This window comes from Lepisma saccharinum, chromosome 3, assembly GCF_977018435.1.
Source record: "Lepisma saccharinum chromosome 3, izLepSacc3.1, whole genome shotgun sequence".
Classification (NCBI taxonomy): domain Eukaryota; kingdom Metazoa; phylum Arthropoda; class Insecta; order Zygentoma; family Lepismatidae; genus Lepisma; species Lepisma saccharinum.
This window is the reverse complement of record NC_139231.1, coordinates 41,600,274-41,612,626: the sequence shown is the minus strand read 5'-3', so window position 1 is coordinate 41,612,626 and position 12,353 is coordinate 41,600,274. Positions and strand designations below refer to the sequence as shown.

Here is a 12,353-nt window from a genome sequence, read left to right as displayed (position 1 = left end):
CTGGCCGTGTGTATCGCGGGTTTTTCGACCTAATCTTACTTTCGCTTGTTCTCAACTTGTTTTCGTGCTGGGCGTACCACGTTGACAAATCGTTGTCATTTTAAAAAGGAAAACTTGTAATTTGCTGTCGGGAAGGACAGAAATATCCACTTCGACCCAAAAAGCTGCACTCGGTCGAAATTCGGACAGCAAATCGTGGGCGTTCGAAAGCGACACGCCCACTTTATCAGCCCACCTGATTCAGCACTCCCTCGCTCGAGCGTGGGGCAAGCCGTAGCGAAATTGGTCGATACTGTTGAAGCTTTCGCCTAGTTTGGCCTGGCAGCTCGCGTTGTGGTGCCTGCCTCACGACTGCCGAAATAGCAAAACATCCACACAAACGTTCCCGAATAATAACGGGTCACGGCGGATACGCACAGGTTGGTTAATCAAGTGCGGTGAAAGGGCATTCGCTGACGAGAAATGACGTCGGGTGGATGTATGAAAACCATAAGCACAAGAAGGAACTTAATTTTCCGTAGCTTTTACACAACTCTACGTGAATCGCGGCAATGAGAATGATTGATAATAAAAGAAACATACACAACGACATATTCGTGTTGTTTATAGGATTCTAAAAGACTGCAGCAATATCACATCACATGAATATTGTGACACAATATTATGACAGCAAAACCGCAATTTGTTACAGCTGGAAAGTCACAGTAAAGTTGTTATTATTCGCTATTAAAGCACGTCTAACATTCTCGATCTTCGATTATATTTTTGTAGCCGTATATTCTAAATTGGTCCACATCTTTGCTAATTCTACATATTTTCTTCGAATATGCCTATTTGAAAATTAAAAGTAGTGTATTAAATGTAATTTAAAATATATTTTCATGTTACCTACACAGGTGTTTGGTGAAATGCTTCTGCATTAAGCAATGTCTGGTAGTTAAAAAATGTTGAAAAAACATTTATCCAAGATTGGTGTGTGCATAATTGGTACATGGCATGTTTCAATCTTGAACAGCGCTTAGTCTGTATCTTAAACTGGATGATGTTAGATGATTGTTTCGAGTTACTTTTGGAAAATCAAGTCACCAATAATCTTCCAGCAAACTAGACAAAATCTTTCTAAAGAACTTTGAGGAAATGGGCGGCGGAAGACGTTTCTGTGTTGCTTCTTTTTTTACCTTCTAGAAGCAACCACACCCAAAACTCGTGCGTCTGGAACACCTGAGCACATCTCCCAAAGTTGCTCTTCCACAAGAAGCGAAAGCTCTCCTCAAGATCAACAAGTTTTGCAACTCGTCTGATCAGAATGGAAGGGAAACTCTCCTGACGCGCGCCATCAATCAAGGATCGCCTTCCAGCTTCTTTGGGAATAAGACAGCAACTCCTAATTTTCATCCAATACACCGTGGTTGGCCATATCTGCAGTTGTACTGGCGAAACGTTTGAATTTTGGAGTAACACTTTGCTTAATTATCAGTTTTCTAGTAACTTTGCCCCTTCTGGCGCCGCAACTAAGCGCATTCCACATCCACAACTGAATACTAATGAACTGAACTATTACATATTCTTCTCAATGTTGGTGGGGTGTAAGGGGCAACCCTTTCTAAAGCAACCTAAATGTCAACCTTCCTTTCACATAGTACACCCTGGACTGCATAACGAGTCTCTGGCGTCTGGAGTCACGGCCAGTATAATCCTCCGTTGGCCTCGTGTTGTCTTTTTTATGTTTGTGACTGTCCTTTCATCCATTTCATCTTATGACCATTCATCCTCATCTTCGCGATTAGCCAAAAATGGCAGAAAAGCGAAGTAAAATAATTACATCAATTAATCAATCAAATTTTATGTGTTGGTATACTGTACGCAAGAACAAGTGAACATTTCGAACTAGGACGGTTGGTGAGTTTATAGAATATTTCAGTCAGAATATTTCAGTCCTGGCAACAATGTCCATTTGCCTCGAATTAGTAGAACTGACGTTGACAAGAAACTCCTAGCGAATTGAATGACTTGCTCCCTTCCAGTGACCTAGCCTAGCTAGGATATACACTATCACTAGCGTTGTTTTACAAAATTATCACTTTTAGTACACAATAAACTTTAAAATGATTTTACATTGTACTCATGTTTTATTATATATTTTTTTATCATAGACCATTTGTTAAGACCCACGGTCTTGCATGCGAAAATTTCGGGTTCGAGTTCATTCTTGGCATGAACATTTCTTTGTGAATGTTCTTTCATCAATTTGGCCTCTCCGATGGAGTAGTGGTAACGTCGTCGCCTTATAATTAAGGGATCCCGGGTTCGATTCCTGGTGTAGGCACATTGTGCAATGGTTCTGATCCCACTCTAAACAGTAGGTCCAGTCCGAATTAGCCTATCTGTGTATAAAGTGGCCTTAACAATTCAAACTTCCATCATTTTGATATAACCATCCTCATAATCCAACAAAGGCAGAAACCACGGCAAGGAACAAAGATGGATACAAATTAAATCCTGGGCCTGCCCCATGGCGCAGTGGTAGCGTCGTCGCCTTGTAATCAAGGGGTCCCGGGTTCGATACCCGGTGGAGGCACAAGTGGTTCGGATCCCACTTTAAACTGTAGGTCCAGTCCCGATTAGCCTTACTGTGCATAAAGTGGACTTAAAACACCAACTCAACTCAACTCAACAAATTAAATCCAACATGGCGGCGAACTTGAGAGTATTCAGATTTACAAAAAGCCATATTTGTTGCCAGAGGTGAACATTTCTCGCACACGCCTCAAAGCAAAGACGAAAGAAAGATAACTGCAATATTATGTGACCAAGAAACCGAACAAGACAACTTCACACCGGTTAAACGCAATGCACGCTTCTGCAGCACGGGAGCTTTTTTCTATCAAGTCCTAAACTTCTGAAATACAAGTGCGCTACTTAAAAACCGCTACGAAGCCACTTCGCTTTGGAAGGAGGCCAGGCAAGCTACCAACTCGAGAAACTAGGAAGGACACGAACGCCCAATCGGCAGTTCATAACGGGAAAACAGGCCTCGAGAGTTTCACGCCAGAAGTCGCTCAAACGTTTCGAATCCGTTATGTTTGAATTGGCAAACGTTATCGACGCAACTCTGTGGAAACTACCGTATATTGAACCGTGCTGCCCCCTAGGAAGGTGGGCGAAACTCCGAAACATCTTTTTTCGTTTCGGCTGCTGTGATTGCAATCCCAAAGTGGATACTTTTATGTTCTGGTTGAACGCCCTCGCAAATTTAAAAAAATATGACTGTTAAAGTACAGATACAGGGGTATATAGCCTATGAAATTAAGTGCACAAAACAGATACAATCATATTTCTATCATAATTCACGTGACGTTATCTAACCGTTTTAACTGAATAGGACGAACCCACACTTTGGTAACTCGATACAAAAACATCGTACTAAATATTAAGTAATGCATTATAATAAAAATCTTAATACTGGGTATGTGAGATTCAGGTATACCTCAATATGAAGATAAAAGGCAAAGTAAAGTTCCAAAGGCACGTTGCACCTTGCCATGAAGGCACATAGAGGTATGTGGTGGAGATAGGGTCTAACATGTTGTCGATCTAGGCCCTGTTTGGAGGTGATGTAATCAGCGGCTAACCTGACCGCTTCTCTAAGTACCCATTGGTCTGAGACTGGGTGAGCCATAGAGCCGCCTTATGTAGACAAAGCTGGAAAAAATCATCACCTCGGACATCGAACCCGGGTCTCCGGCATGACCCTACCGAGATTAGTTCGCCACTCGGATTCTCCCAGTGACGAGAGTTCTGAGCTGTCGTTTGCCATTTTTCTAGGAGAGTAGAAAACAGCTGAGTTGGCCCTTGGACGAATCGAGGAAGATTCGTTACCATGGAGACGACTGGTCTTTGTTTCGAACCGCATCGCGAACTTAGCAGTCGCAACGGTTTGGCAATAGCTCTGGTCTTCCCAACCATTTTAGTTGAACTGCGAACGGACAGTACGTCAGTGGTCGAAGCACAATTCATGACTGAGAGCAAAGGAACAAAGCAACAACACTATGCTCCTCCTCTTTGGTCCACTCTTTTTTGTAGCTCGAAAGTCTAGTTCTGTTCTATCATTGCGTGGACTGTGGAAAGTTAGATAAGAGTGGCGATGAATTCCACTTGATGATCACTCATCACCCGACGAAAAGCTGTTTGCTAACCACTCCGCCACGGAGATCGGCGCGCATTTATGTATACAGCACTGTAACATGCCACAAGCAAAACACACTAGAGGTGTGACGAGTATATTGCTTTCAAACCAAAGTTCCTTTGCTCGAATCGTAATATTTACAATTTTCAACAAAATTTAAAACCCATTGCTCAAGAAATGCATTCCTAGCTGGCACCTAACTGGCAACATTGCCAGTACAGTGGGATTCATGAGTATTACCGTGAAAATTGTCAATGACTATTTTCATTAATTTTTCTCTTAATTATATCCATGTTTTTTTAAGCGATGGACTTTTATGCATGCCGGTGCACAAGTTGTCAACAGCTTGTTTTGAGTTTTCTATTAATTTCCTGAAGCTGTTATTGGGTCAAATAAAGTGCACGTACATGGTTATGGGACAATTTACATGGTTATACTCATGGATCCCACTGTATAATACTTGCAGAGAGAAAACTGTATGAAGAATGTCTTATCCTAAGGAAAAATTCTACCTCACTAGGAAGTTGTAATGTAACCCCTGATAAAGACACGACCGGAAATTGCAGTCACAGACACAAGAAATATACTGCTTTGAAGGGCGATGTTATTTATACAGGGTGTACCAAAAGTCCCATTACCCCCCCCCCCTTTTGAATTGTAGACAAACCTGCAAAATATTATTTTAATAGCATGCGTATGATGAGAGGATGGTATACCATTAAATCAGACCAATGGCCACCATTTACTCTGTGTACACAACGCCATTTTCATGGCACAGTATTATTCCCCTCCAGGTGCGATGTGAAATCCTCCGAAACTTGGCGGGCGTGAAGGAAGCAAACGCACTGCGAACAGCTTCTTGAAGTTCCTCAGTTGACCGATAACGATTATGGGCGACTTTCTGTTTGATGTGCCCCCATAGCGCATTATCACAAGATGTCAGATTTTGACTTCTGGGTGGCCATTTTAAAGGTGCTGGAGATCCTCGTCCAATCCGTTTGTCTCTGAACACATCATCGAGGAATTCTCTTAAAATGGCCACCTCGAAATCCAGATCTGACATCTTATGTTACGGAGGATTTCACATCGCACCTGGAGGCAAATAATACTGTGCCATGAAAATGGCGGGGTGCACACAGATCCTCTGGAGTAAATAGTGGTCATTGGTCTGATTTAATGGTATACCATCTTCTCATCATATGCATGCTGTTAAAATAACATTTTGCAGGTTTGTCTACAATTCAAAGGGGGGGGGGTAATGGGACTTTTGGTACACCCTGTATATTAGGCTATGAAATAATTCACTGATGTTATGCTAGTTGGCCTTGGGATCAAATACTTATAATTCAAATAACTGGAGAACTTCGAAGTCTACTTTATTCATAAACGAGAAATAAAGACTGAAAATAATACAGTGGAATGCATAAATATTACAAACCAAATAATATCAACTCACTTTTATGCAATGCGAGGAACAATAATAATTTAAGCAATACGCGAACGAAACAGTTGATAATGTTTACATGAAATTAGGGATATACAATTTGTATGATAATACTGTCAGTCTTATCTCGAATCTAAAGACGTTCTCGGTTTAGTCTCGTTCTGGTAAACAATGAGTTCGAGTGGGCAGAGAGACGTAGTCCTGTAACAAGTGGCAACAAACACTACCAATGGTGCATTCTCGCAGTTAGCATGCGAAACGCAAATCCGCGCCAAGTACAAAAGAAGTTGAAAACAAGCATCTTCAGATGTTTCACAAGACCGGGTTCTAAATCTGTTAAGGTGCAACAGCTCCACACACGCGGTAGATTCCGATCGTACCTGGGACACAAGCCAGCAAAACCACGACCCGACAAACAGGTGCACGACAATTTGCCACTAGCGGTCTCTTGTGGCCAAGATTAGCAATCGGACACTGACACTAAGGTTAAACAACCACAACGACGTGCAAGGCAGACGCGTTTCGGTACGTGTCTTAACAATTTCGTGTTGCTTTTCTGCATCTCCACCCGATAAAATACTATGAATATTCGAACGCACGGGGATTTCCAGTTCTAACTGGATATTATGTGATAATAGAAACATGCAGAGGACTATCATCGAACTCCAACCCTCTCGTCCCCCAACTTTCTACAACATTAAAAAAACAAACACAAATGTTATATTTATGGTAATGTTGGTACTGATACCCTTACACCCTCGCCTTATTTAGTTGAATCGAGACGATACCGAGGCTCTCAGTTGCAGGATACATTTCCGTGTATTCGTAGTGTAGAAACGAGAGGCATCAAACAGAAAAGCTTTCTTAGCTTGTTTGCCTTAATACATTATGAAAATTTGTGCAATGAACATGTTGTTTATATCACATATTTCGCGATTCCAAACGATGGTATTAATTTTGACGCTCACAAAGAACACCATGTCCAGGCTGGGATTCGAACCGGAGATCCCTGGTGTCGTAGCGAAATTGAGGCTTGACTTTCGAGACCAACGGGGCACGCATTTACAACTCGGAGTATTACCTTGCAAATTTTCCATGACTATTTTTATTAATTATTCTCTTACATCCTATGTGTTTTAAAGCGATGGATATTTATGTATGCTGGTGCAGAAGTTGGTCAACAGCTTGTTTTGAGTTTTCTTTTCATTATTGGAGCTCTTATTGGGTCGAATAAAGTGCACGAACATGGTGATGGACAATTTACACGGTAATACTCATGGATCCCACTGTACACGCTTTCCATCTCGGCCATAGCGGAGGTGATGTGATCAGCACCACGCTCTTTAGCCACTTATTCTGCGACATAACAGAAACAATCCTGCCAGGGATCGCAGAAACACAAACAGCCGTGTGGCAGTCAGACGAAACTGCAGCACAGTATTCATATTAATCCTACCACGAAACGTCATACATTACAAGACGTTTTGTCCATGTTTAATATGAACGATAATAACAAAATGCTGCTTCTACAAGGTGTAAGCGTTACTCTTTCTCATGGAAAAATCTGAGTAAAATCCATCTCGCTACACCTCCCCTAATTTTTAAGCCACACACAGAATGATTATTGATTTGCAGACTTCAGCTCACGTCTAGTAAGATCCATGAACAACAGACGATAGCTATGCAGCTATTTCATTGTCCCTGACCCTTCTCTAATTTGCGGCGTGTTGCAAGCTAAAGCTACCTATTGTTCAAGGGCTGAAGGGGGCGGGGGGGGGGGGGTGATTGTGATACACCAAAAAATACATTCACAAAATAAGTTAAAGATTCTCTCCTATTATTATTGACCATCGTAAAAAAAATTTTAAAAACGCAATAACCAGTGCCAAGAGATTGACAAAGGATCCTTTTGGCCCTGTGCCTAAACGCTCGGGAGGTATGAGGGTTAACAAAAAAAATACACTGGCAACAGTGTCATGCGTCCGCATCGCACAGATTCGATTTTTAAATGCAGAGCTGCCTGAACACAGGCGAACATATATAATATCTGAAATGATTACATGATAATGATGCAATTCACCACCAGCAGTACACGATTCAAAACTGAAAAATAAATTGGATTCGTTTCGGCTTGAAATACACAATTACTATGGTAAAGAACATAATTTTTGCGTTGTGTAGTGACTGAATTATCATAACACTTACTATCGCGCTTTGCAAATCCAAACAGACGTTTCGCCGCAGTAAATAGTGAGAGGAACTCTTGCCATTGAAGTATGATAATTGCTCACTTACACCAATCCATTAAATACTCCCCGAGAAAACATAGTCGGTGTTACCAGCTATAAAAAATTACAGATACCACTTCAACATTTATATTAAAAGTCTAGTAAAGCACCCAACATTATTGTTTGTATCTCACTCATACCGTGTACAGGAAGTTGCTCTTTTATCACTCATACCATATAAGAGAAGTATTAGGGATTAATTGGTAGACCAGAAACAGCTGAACTTAGTCCTGCCATAGTCAATTCAATAACTTAGAAAAACAAGTATTAAATAATATCGATGACGGAAACATCACTTTCATTATATAGATCCACACCAAGGAACGTTGCTTTCTATCCCCCTAACCTCGGTCTAGTTATGCGTAAGACTGGGGGATGGAATTTTCCACATCTTCATCACCAAAATATAAGGATAAAGGTAGTTGTTCAACAAAGGTTATTTTTTGTTCTTTGAAACAAGGTAGCCAGTACTTGCTGATTTCTAGAGCAAATAAAAGGGATTTATAGAAAAAAACTAGTGTCCAGAAGAGAAAGGATAGCACAGCGACACGTCATACGGAAGAATCCGTCTGTGACCCACAAAGAACGCCCAGTGTTCGCCCATGTCGTCTGCTCAAACCCTCTACCTCAGTAAATAATTCTGTTATCGCTGCGCTAACGATTAACACGAGCGTGGGAAAGTGTCAAAGAATCACTTGATCGCCGTGATTAACCCAAGAACTAGATAACCGATATAAAAGAACCAAAATAGAAATAATTAATAACTTTTCAATATAGAACACTGATTTATACATATGACAATATAAATATACTGCGAAATGAAAATAAGAATGGCTTAGAGTTCGTTTTATATACATACAGATTGACGAAGACCGCACCTACAGTTTAGAGCGTAATCCAAACTGACGTGAGCACCAGGGACGGCGACTGCCTGGGGTGCCAAACCGGAAATTCCCCCTTGAGTAGCGTCAAAACATTGAATTTTAAGCGTGGATATTTGTTTTCAAAAAAGACTTGGATTTTTGTGTAAACAAAAATTAAATGAAGTTACTACTGCCCAATATAATAAGCATATTTCAAAAACATGTAGCTATAGATGTAAATAGGTATTAAGGGGATCCCGCATAGCCAAAATGGTTGGCGCTCTCGTCCTTGATAAGGGAGGCCCCGGGTTCCATTCCCGGTGGGAGCCCCTACAATTGCGACGTTGATCCAATTGGGACAATTGAAGACAATTGGGCAGATACTAAAAAAAAGAAGTAGCGGCTCCGGTCTCGAAAGCCAGAAAGCATCGGCAATGGGATTCGATGCTCTCGCTGACCATGCGTCACCCAATGAAAAAGCCGCTGTGGCAGGTCCTTATTCCTTGAGATGTGGCATGGAGCTAATTTTTAAGTTTTGTGTAGGTACTAAATAAACACATACCTACAATGAACGTTTTCCTTAACAGCAACACTTAAGGATTAAAAAAAAAAGAAAGTTACAATTATTCTCGTTAAAACCGTCATATTTTTTATTGAGGTTGGAAAGTTAGAGAGGTGGCAAAGTAAAAATTTGGGGGTGGAGAGCGCCAAAATTCCACCTCGCCCAGGTGAAAATTTTATCTTGAGCCATCCCTGGTGAACCCACTGGATAATTGAACCCAGGATACTTAATTACAAGGTGACGGGTAAGGGGGGTGGGGTCGTATACGATCTTAAAATACGATCTCGTCATCGAAGGTTCCAGGTTCGAATCCTGGACTAGGTTTCGAGTGATCCTTTGTTGAGTGTCCGTGCCTCAACTTCACCTAATCATAACATTACTCATCCTCATTGTTCTGATTCGCGAAAAAAAATAAAAACAGGTATACTTCTTATTATGACAATGACTGGCTGCCTACTCATTCAACAAAACTAGGCTCCAATTCTTGAGTATAGAATGGGATTCCATTGAGATGATTTTTATGCAGCACTGGGAAATCAAGAGGTTCCATGGTCGGAACCCTGGTCACGTCTGGATGAACCAAATTACAATTTCATTGTTCAGCTTCATCCTAGTGCGCATAAAATTGACGTAAATAAATAAAATATAGACACTAGGGAAAGTTTTTGAGGGAAGGGAAAAGAAAAAGCATTTTGAATGCAATTATGGGTAGGCCAAAACATCAAACTATTGTTTTCAATTAAGTCCAAATAGAGACGCCCCTCCCGGCGCGCCTGTCAATACACTATTTCCATGGTTCCTTGCAGCCAAGGAGCAAGTAATTTAAAACCCAGCGTGGTCTAGCGGTTGGAGTAACGAGTTAGAAAGGTAAGGTACATGGGTTCGAATGAGAATTTGAGCTTGCATTGTCATTAATTTAAAGGTTTCTATCCATTCCGATTGTCACGGGAGGCAAACGTCCACCCCGCGTTGTCTGCTACGATGGGCGGAGGTGGGGGGAGGGGGCGTGCCGAGACGCGTTTCGACTCCAGTGCAATTTCAATAGAGAAAGAAGTTGTTCACGATAAATGAGCCGTAGGCCACACAATGAAACGCTATTTTTTTTCACGATAACAAGAAAAAGAAGTAAATTGAACTTACCAGTGTGCGTCCTAAGATGTGCTTTCAGGTGTGAGCTCTTCCCGTATACTTTATCACAACCCGTGAAGATGCATTTGTGAACTTTGCGTATGGAATTTCTGGAAGAATGTCTGCTGTCTAAAACAGGCGATAATTTGCGACCCATAGCTGCACCGACCGAGCTGTTTGAATGCGGTGATGGCTCGTTGCAAATATCGGCTTCCTTTTTCACAATGACAGGAGTCCTATCGTGGTGAATATTAGCGTCATCGTTACCGCTTGGAACATTAGGCACTGGTTCCTGTTTGATTCTAGTTAGGTCCGTCAAGATTCTGGCAACCATGTACAGCGAGTCGTTCGCGGTGTTCGTCGGTTCTTGTTCGAGGCTCGGTGGAATGCCTATGTTCTCTGCTGCAACAATGTGGCTTTTGTTGTAATGCACGCTGCTTACATTGTTGGCTTTTTCTCTCGAAGTCCTGGACAGATCTAGCGGTAGCGGTGTCCAATTCTGATCCTTGGAGTGCGACATTGCTAGGAGGCACTGGGCAGCGAAATTTATATCGTGATCCATTGCTGAGGTGTCGTGAGCTACACAAAGGAACTGGGCGTTCACTCAAGCCAAACGACCGCTAGCTCGCCGGAACAATAAAAAACTACGAACAGTTTCTTCACTTCACAAAGGCCTTTTCCTAAGGGCCAACAAAATATCCGTCGTCCCTGGCTCAATTTTTTAATAAAATAACTGAAAAAAATAAAACACCAAAAAACTTCGTTCCAGCGTTGTTCTCTCACATCTACACTCTCCCACCAACTCCCTTGCACTGTTCAGCCACCGCCTGTCACCCGGCCAGGCCAACACACAACATGTGCGCCTGAAACCAAGGTGGGGCGATCACCCCCCTCCACGACGTCTCCGTGCCAAGTACGTCACGCGAGCGTGAACTCTGATTGGTTCGTGAAGGTCGTGGACTCCGGGTTAAGGTGGTTGGGGTTTTAACGATTCTTTGATATTTTCCTGCCATCTGTTGACGTCATGATGAACTAATACCACCAAAGAAACAAGATCGCGACATCTATCGACATGATTTTGCATTACGTGGTCATATTAGTATACCTTCCTGCCCTCTATTGGTAGTAGCTTATACTACGTCCAGCCTGCGAAGGGGTGGGACAAGCTTGTATTTTTACATATTAATTAATGTATCAAGGTTAAAGAAAAAGTATTTTCGATTAAAACAGCTGAGATCGGGCCGCAAATTCACGAAAGTTGAGAATCACTGTCGTAGATCAATTTCAATTGATTTTCATAAAATTTATTTGATTGATTGATTTGGTGTTGCACAGGAAGGCTAATCGGGACTGGGTTTACAGTTTAAAGTGGGATCCGAACCACTACATGCCCCCACCGGGTATCGAACCCAGGACCACTTGATTACAAGGCGACGACGCTGCCACTGCACTATCGGGGAGGCATTTTATAAAATTGATTACGATAGTTCAACAACTAATATCGACACACACTCAAAACTTTTTAACACCAAGAAAAATATTCTGAACCGAAATATCGGTGGCGTCAGGCACGTATCCAGGAATTCCTTTCGGGGGGGGGGGGGGGGCTCAACACCATTTTTTAAGGGGTATATTAAGAACCTCACAATTGTATGTTCAAGACCAGTGGTGGCAATTGGGTTCCAAACGTTGCAAGGAAAGTTTACTTTCTCTTGGTGGACAAGGCTTAACATTGAGAGGCCATAATGTTGAGGCAAAAGAATGGGGAGAAACTATCCCTTAAATCGTCGCCACTGTAAGGCTGTTATTTTAATCAGAACATGAAATTAACATGTATTAAGAACGTTTCTTACAACTCGACTCCTCTGTTTCCATGTATTAA

At 41.8% G+C, this 12,353-nt stretch overlaps 1 protein-coding gene across 1 annotated transcript in view; it reads right to left on the bottom strand.

Annotated features, from left to right (window-relative positions):
• LOC145984989 (uncharacterized) overlaps nucleotides 1–11,313 on the bottom strand; it is a 112,645-nt gene extending 101,332 nt beyond the window's left edge. The window contains exon 1 of the mRNA XM_083118470.1: nucleotides 10,484–11,313. Within this exon, the coding sequence (XP_082974596.1) occupies nucleotides 10,484–11,033 (550 nt within the window). The 5' untranslated portion in view covers nucleotides 11,034–11,313. The remainder of the gene's footprint in view (nucleotides 1–10,483) is intronic.
• Between the last annotated feature and the right edge of the window lie 1,040 nt (nucleotides 11,314–12,353).